Raw genomic sequence first — 7,859 nt, 5'->3', positions numbered from 1 at the left:
CCCGCCTCGGGGGCGTGTCCTCTCCTGGTGGGGCGGGGCTCTTCGCGATCTCTCGCGAGGTTCATTTACACAAGCCTCTAGGCGAAACCTCCACGTAAACTTTTCCCAGGCTGGTGGTCTGCTTTGGGGGACTTGAAAACACCGGATGCGGGCTCGAGCCTTGGGCTTTCAATTTCGGAGGGCCGATATGCTTCCTTGAGTTTTGATTTTTTTTGCGCTATCATGTTGCATCACTTAGGAAGATTCTCCATTTGTGCGATAGAGGGCTAAGCCCCTCCTCTCAGCTATCTTTGTGCACGCCGCTCCTCGGTTGGGAGCAGCAGGTGTTCTTTGTCACTTTGGGCCACCGTTTGTCGCCTTCAGTTCCCAGGTGGGGCTGCTTAAGCCTACCAGGCAAATCGTGCTGAAGGCGCTTGTCTCACCTCCAGTTTCCGTGCCAGTTCCCGCTGGTCCCAGTTACTCCAACCCGCGCCCCCACGTCCCATGTAGCTGCGAGAAAAGCCAGACGGGTCGTGGCGACCCCTCGGAGGAGGGACGGCTGACGGTGACTCTGGCGCTCTCAGACCCAGCCGCGCCTCTGCAGACGGGGGCGGCTGCTCTCCCACTCCTCCATCAACAAGGTTTGCAACGGAGGGCGCCCAGCCGGCAGGGGGTTTTAAAGAAACGATGGTGCGCCACCTCCTTCCTCCCAGCCGGGGGACCAACACGGGCTTCCCAGTAATCAGACTCGAGGCGCGGGGGTCCCGGCCCCTCCCGTCGGGAAATCGAGCGTGTAGGAATCACGGAACATCCAGCTGGATGGGGCCAGCTTTCACAAGAGCGACTTGCCCCACTTAGCCGCCTGGGGCGGGGGTCCAGGGGCGCGCCCCGCCTCCCCGGCCCAGCGCTGTGCAGGGCGGGCGACCGGCGCTCACAATGCGGGTTCGCGCCCTCGGGGCTGGAGCCGGCGCGTTGCCATGACAGCGGCCCGCGGGGCGCGCGCCCGGGCACACCGCCCCCAGGCACGCGCAGTCTCCCCCCCACCCGACCCCCCCCTCCCCGTAGCTGAGCGCACCCCCCCACCCCGCCCCCGGCAGTGGGAAGGGGCCGGGCCAGGCTCCTGACGTCTGTGCGGGGCTCGGAAGATGGCTGCGGAGCCCAGCACCGGGCAGTGGCTGCGGCGGCGGCGGCGGCGGCTGGCGGGGAGCGCGGCGGGCGGGGGCTCCGCCTGGTGCGTGGGGCGCTGAGCCGAGAGGCGCGGAGGCGGCGAGGGCGCGTGGGGGGCATAGGGGGCCGCTGGGCACCTCCCCCCGGGTCAGCCGCCGCAAGATGGGCAGCGCGGAGGACGCGGTCAAAGAGAAACTGCTGTGGAACGTGAAAAAGGAGGTAAAGTCGGGGCACGGACCTCCGGGGGCTCGCGTCCCTGTCCTCACGGCCCACCGGACAGAAAGATCTGCGCGCATCCCAGTGTGCGGGCGCTCACCGGCCTCGGACGGGGGCCGGTCCTGGACTGACTGCGGTTCCCGCCCGACTCCCGGATCAGGGGGCAGCACCCCTCGGCCCCAGGGGCTAGGCCTGCGCTTCAGGGTTTGTTTGCTCCGCGATCCCGCAGCTCCCCGCCCTGTGACAGCAGCAGCTCTGGGAGACCGAGGGGGAGGGGTGGCGGCGATTTCTGGAGAACCGAGCTGCCCATTCATTGCCCTCGCCGCCTGGGGAGGGGGCGGGGCCCGCGCTAAACCGGTGACTTGGGGGCTTAGCTCCGGTTTGCCCTACACCCCATTCGGTTATCTTTCTGGGAACTGAGTCTCGGCTGCATGAGGGTTCGCCGCACACCACATCTTCTCACTCCACGCCCACCTCCATACCCAGAGGCCAGGGGGGCTTTTTGAGAATGGTTTTTAAGACTCAGATTTTTTTTTCTCTTTTGAGGAGCCCCCCCGCCCCTGTCACAAAGAGAAGTCCTTCCCTGTACGTACTAATGTCCTCTACTTTGTCCCTGCCCTAAAAGCCATTTCAATTCATGGGGCGGGGAGGTGGGGGGGGGGGGGGGAGGGGAGGTGCCTGTGTGAATGACTCACCCGCATAGGCACGCTGGAGAGCTCCAAACCCACAGAGTGGATTAGAATGGATGCAGCCTCTGAATGGAGCCCTGTCAACTCCATGAGGGCAGGACACCTGTTTTATCCAGAACTCTATATCCATGCCTGGCACACAGTAGGCACTCAGTGTTGTTCAGTTGCTCAGTTGTGTCCGACTCTTTGCGACCCCATGGACTGCAGTGCTCTAGGCTTCCCTGGCCTTCACTATCTCTGGGAGTTTGCACAAACTCACATCCATTGAGTCGATGATCCCATCCAAAAACCATTTCATCCTCTGTCGCTCCTTCTTCTGCCCTCAATCTTTCCCAGCATCAGGGTCTTTTCCAATGCACTGGCTCTTCACATCAGGTGACCAAAGTATTGAAGCTTCAGCTTCATCAGCAGTCCTTCCAATGAATATTCAGGATTGATTTCCTTTAGGATTGACTGGTTTGATCTCAGTGATCATTGGCACTCAATAAATGTTTGGTAAATAAGGCCTACTGATCTTGGAGACTACAGAGTCTGATGGGAATGCATAAACTTTGAAATAGTCTGAACCTAGCTCTTTGTGATCTTGAATAAGTTACTTAACCTTTCTGAGTCTCAATTTCTACATCTCTAAAATAGGGAAACTGATATTTAGCTGGTATAGAAAAGTTTACCATATTGGTTTATTTCCCCTTTCCTAGAGGTTGCATATTAAAGAGCAGAGACGTTACTTTACCGACAAAGGTCTGTATAGTCGAAGCTATGTTTTTTCCAGTAGTCATGTATGGATGTGAAAGTTGGACTATAAAGAAAGCCGAGCACCGAAGAATTGATGCTTTTGAACTGTAGTGTTGGAGAAGACTCTTGAGAGTCCCTTGGACTGCAAGGAGATCAAAACATACAATTCTAAAGGAAATCAGCCCTGAATAGTCATTGGAAGGACTGATGCTGAAGCTGAAACTCCAATACTTTGGCCACCTGATGCAAAGAACTGACTCATTTGAAAAGACACTGAAGCTGGGAAAGATTCAAGGCAGGAGGAGAAGGGGACGACAGAGGATGAGATGGTTGGATGGCATCACTGACTCAATAATCATGAGTTTGAGCAAGCTCTGGGAGTTGCTGATGGACAGGGAGGCCTGGTGTGCTGCAGTCCATGGGAGGGGGCAAAGAGACACAACTGAACGACTGAACTGAGAGGTTTCGGGACTGGAGAAGGCTCAGGGTTCTTATAGAATGCTGGAAGGCTCATAATTAAGGCACTTCATTAATTATAGCCTGGCTATTGTGCCCTAAATTTGTTTCCTTACTTCCTGTTGGCAAAGAGGCAGTTGAAGGCATCACCTTTCCAACTGTGTTTGAGAAGCTCCATTGTGCTTTTGTTGTGATGTGGCCAAAAGTTTTTTTAAGTCCAGGCGTATATCAAAATAACATTTAAGCCCTAAGTCTTGTCTCCCCAAGGAAAAAAGAAATCTTAAGTCCCAGTGATTATCCTCAGGAAACAGTGTAGTGACAGAGACTTATATGAACAGTGTAAACAAGAGTAAAAATGTAGCTATACCCAAACTATGGGTGCATGTGCTAGGATTGTTGGTGCGTTCCAAATTCAGGGTTAGTCAGGGATGATAGCAAAGATTTCAGGGAAGGCAGTATTTAGAAGGGCTGTCTGTACTACTCTGAGAATGATTCTTAGACAAGTGTGAGAAATGTCCAGGATATGCCACAGCTCTGTATATGACCTTTTAGAGGTTGACCCGCTCTGAACTCTTGGTTCCCTTGACCTTCAGGGCTTGATTTTGAGAGAAACATATCCTTTCTTATCCTACATATAGAGACAGTGGGGACGATTGTTGACTAAGCTGGCTTTTCACAAAGGACTTGTAGTCCTTTTTCTTTTTTTGGTCCGCACTGCATGGCTTGCAGGATCTTAGCTCCCTGACCAGGGTTTGAACCTAGGCTCTGGGCGTGAAAGCACTAAGTTCTAACCACTGGACCACCAGGGACTTCCCAGGGCATAGGTGTGTGTGTGTGTGTGTGTGTGTGTGTGTGTGTTAGTCACTCAGTCGTGCCTGACTCTTTGCGACCCCATGGACTGTAACCTGCCAGGCACCTTTGTCCATGGGATTTTCCAGGCAAGGATACTGAAGTGGGTTGCCATTTCCTTCTCCAGGGGATCTTCCCAACCCAGGGATCGAACTTGGGTCTCCTGCATTGCAGGCAGATTCTTTATTGTCTGAGCCACTAAAGGCATCTATAGGTCCTCCTAATCAAAAAATCTGCCCCAGCAGCCTGCCTTAGATGTCTACTGGTCTTTGAGCTGTGACATGATGCTCTGTTTAATGTAAACACCCCTTGGGAAGTAATCTAGGAAGCTTTTAATAGTTTAGAGTGCAGGATCGATCGGATCCTCCTTTACCTAAACCACTAACCATGAGCATTTTGCAGTAAGGAGGAGACTCCTGGTCCTTCCTCCATCCTCCCCAGACTTCAGAAGCTCTACCACCTTACAAACAGAAGTGAGGGCCTGGAGAGCAAGAGCAGCATCAGGACGCTGGACACAGGACACTGTCCAAAGAATGGCAAGGCTCGCTCTGACCAGAGCTCACTAAATCAGTAAGATTTAAGACAGGGATTGAGGTAATCCATCCCTCTAATCTTCAGTATTAGTATTTGTCTCTTGGCAGGTTCCCCCAGGGGCTTCCCTGGTGGCTCAGATGGTTAAAAAATCTGCCTGCAATTCAGGAGACTCAGGTTCAACCCCTGGATGGGGAAGATCCCCTGGAGAAGGAAATGGCAACCACTCCAGTATTCTTCCCTGGAGAATTCTATGGACAGAAGAGTCTGGTGGACTACAGTCCATGGGGTCGCAAAGAGTCCAACACGACTGAGCAACTAACATACACACACACACACACACACACACACACACACACACACACACAGAGGTTCCCCCAGGGCATCAAAAGTGTTTGGCTTCAGTGCTGGGAGCAACTAGAACCTCCTAAACTGCTGATGGGAATGTAAATTGGCAAAAATCTCATAATGCCAAATACTCTCATCAGAAATTCCTTGCCTAAAAATATAAATCCAAAGAAATGAGCCCCTGTGTTCACACAAAGACACATCTAGAGTGTTCATAGCAGCACTGTCCATAACAGCCCCAAATTGGAAGCTACCCAAATCCCAGCCAGCTGTGGGTTGTTCACACAATGGAGAATGAAAAATGCACATCCACATACAACACGAACAAATCTCACAGTCGCACAAACTACACACTGAGCAATTCCATCTATAAAAAGCACAAAATCCCACACATGTGCTCTACAATGTTAGAAGTCAGGATAGTGGGTACCTTGGAAAGGAGTAGTGACTAGAAGGAATCATGGCAGAGTCCGGGGCTACTTTAGGGTACTGGTCACGTGTTGTTTCTTGAGCTGATGCTACTTTCACAGGTGTGTTCAGTTTGTAAAAATTCTTCAAACTGTGTAATTATGATATATTTGTTCTCGTTCAGTTGCTCAGTAGTGTTGGACTCTGTACAATCCCCTGGACTGTAGCATGCCAGGCTCCTCCATCCTCCACTGTCTCCCAGAGTTTGCTCAAATTCTTGTCCATGGAGTCAGTGATGCTGTCTAACCAGCTTACCCTCTGCTGCCCCCTTCTCTTCTTGCCTTCAACCTTTTCCAGCATCAGGGTCTTTTCCAATGAGTCAACTCTTAGAATCAGGTGGAGCTTCAGCAATGGTCCTTCCAATGAATATATACCCTTTTCTATATGCTTATTGTACATCAATTTAAAAGGTTTTTAAAGTGTTTTCTAAAGAAAGCTGTGACTGCTTACCTTACAAGGTATTCTGAAGCTTTTACATTCAGGTAGGAACCCGAACATAGGGTTTTACCTAGACAGAGAGAAGGCTGGGCTTGTGAGCATGTGGGGAGTGTCCGTGAGACCTGGATGGACATACCCTCCCCTTGGAGAAGGGAGAAAAGGAGGGTCAGGTGTCTTCCTGTGGCCTGTACTGAGACAATTTGTCCCTGAAGGACAAGCCTTCTGCAGCCAAGTACAGATGAGCAAATAGCATCCCATCCCTGTTCTCACAGCAGGGCCCTTCCTCCTGGGTTGGAATATCTGAACTGATTGATTAGTGGGTTTATAGCACCTTTTTTGGCTTCCCTGATGGCTCAGTTGGTAAAGAATCTGCCTGCGGTGCAGGAGACCTGGGTTTGATCCCTGGGTTGGGAAGATCCCCTGGAGAAGGAAATGGCTACCCACTTCAGTATTCCAGCCTGGGAAATCCCATGGACAGAAGAGCCTGGCAGGCTACCTTTTCCTGGTTGCCTTTCCAAGACATTTGGCAATGTCTGTATTGAAGAAACTTTGCTTCCCCACCCCTCCCGTTCCTATCCTCTACTCTGCTAGTGGCTGAACTCAGACCAGGCGAGCAAGCCAAGCTATTTACTTGCTCACAGGCCCTTGATCAATCAATCAATCAATAATGGTGCCGCCCATTTATTTACAGGTGAAGCAAATCATGGAGGAGGCTGTCACCAGGAAGTTTGTGCATGAAGATAGCAGCCACATCCTTGCTCTGTGTGGTGAGTGAGTGACTGGAGGGTAATGAGAGAGGGGTTTAAAAACTGAGGATACTGCCCTGGGGCCAGAGGAAGAGTCCTCAGGGTCAGTAGTTTTTAAATCGGGTTGTAAGTCAGAATCAACTCAGAAGCTTATGAAATCTTGTTGGGTCCCATCCCAGACCTACTGAATTAGGATCTCCAGGGCCCAAGAATCTGCTTTATATGTCTAGTCCCTAAAGACAGTAGTGCTCAAATTTTAGCATCATAGTCACCTGCTGTTGTTGTTGTGTTATAGTGGCTAAGTCATGTCCCACTCTTTGTGACCCCATGGACGGTAGCCCGCCAGGCTCCTCTCTCCATGGGATTCTCCAGGCAGGAATATTAGAGTGGGTTGCCATGCCCTCCCACTCCAGTACTCTTGCCTGGAAAATTCCATGGGCGGAGGAGCCTGGTAGGCTGCAGTCCATAGGGTCACAAAGAGTCAGACACGACTGAGAGACTTCACTTTCACTTTTCATTTTCATACATTGGAGAAAGAAATGCCAACCCACTCCGGTGTTCTTGCTTGGATGGCGGAGCCTGGTGGGCTGCCGTCGGTGGGGTTGCACAGAGTCAGACACGACTGAAGCGACTTACAGCAGCAGCAGCAGCCATGCCCTCCTTCAGGAGATCTTCCCAACTCAGGGATTGAACTCATGTCTCCTGTGTCTCCTGCAGTGGCAGGCGGATTCTTTACTGCTTGAGCCACTTGGGAAGCCTAGAGTCACCTGTTGGGCTTGTTAAAACAGGTTCCTGGGTCCCAGCCCTGGAGTTTCTGATTCTAGTATCTTTGAGGTGACCCCAGGAATTTGCATTTCTAACTAGTTCACAGGAGATGCCGGTGCTGCTAGTCCAGAGACTGCACTTTAAGAACTGCCAGCCTCAGTAGTTGGGCTGGGGAACCACAGTGCTGGTTTATCCTTGCATTAACTTTGGGGATGGGCCTGTGCCTTTGGATGCTTTCTGTGCTACATCTGTTTTCTAATCAATCCCACCTGCGTTGCTTCAACATTCCCAACTCTCCAGACACTCAATTGCATGCAAATCCACAGGAGTATCGAGGAAGTCTAGCCAAGACTTCCCCGCTCAGAAAAGAGAAAGTCTGTAGTAAACCACCGCTTCCTGCTCAGCGTGAACATTTCTGCCTTTGTAGGAGCAAGACTGTCTCTGCACACAACTGAGTTTTCTTGGATTTCCA

General features: G+C 51.7%; 1 protein-coding gene across 3 annotated transcripts in view; it reads left to right on the top strand.

Moving 5' to 3' along the window:
- Positions 1–1,098: 1,098 nt before the first annotated feature.
- Positions 1,099–7,859, top strand: part of SGSM2 (small G protein signaling modulator 2) — a 38,159-nt gene continuing 31,398 nt past the window's right edge. For all 3 annotated transcript variants that reach the window (XR_008713119.1, XM_055576919.1, XM_055576918.1), the window contains exons 1-2: positions 1,099–1,365; positions 6,568–6,643. Coding sequence is in view for 2 of the 3 variants with exons in the window: in XM_055576919.1 (XP_055432894.1) it covers positions 1,309–1,365; positions 6,568–6,643 (133 nt within the window). In the remaining variant the exon portion in view is untranslated. The remainder of the gene's footprint in view (positions 1,366–6,567; positions 6,644–7,859) is intronic.

The sequence above is a fragment of the Bubalus kerabau genome, chromosome 4 (genome assembly GCF_029407905.1).
Source record: "Bubalus kerabau isolate K-KA32 ecotype Philippines breed swamp buffalo chromosome 4, PCC_UOA_SB_1v2, whole genome shotgun sequence".
NCBI classification, from domain to species: Eukaryota; Metazoa; Chordata; class Mammalia; order Artiodactyla; family Bovidae; genus Bubalus; species Bubalus kerabau.
This window is presented reverse-complemented; position numbering and strand designations above follow the sequence as displayed.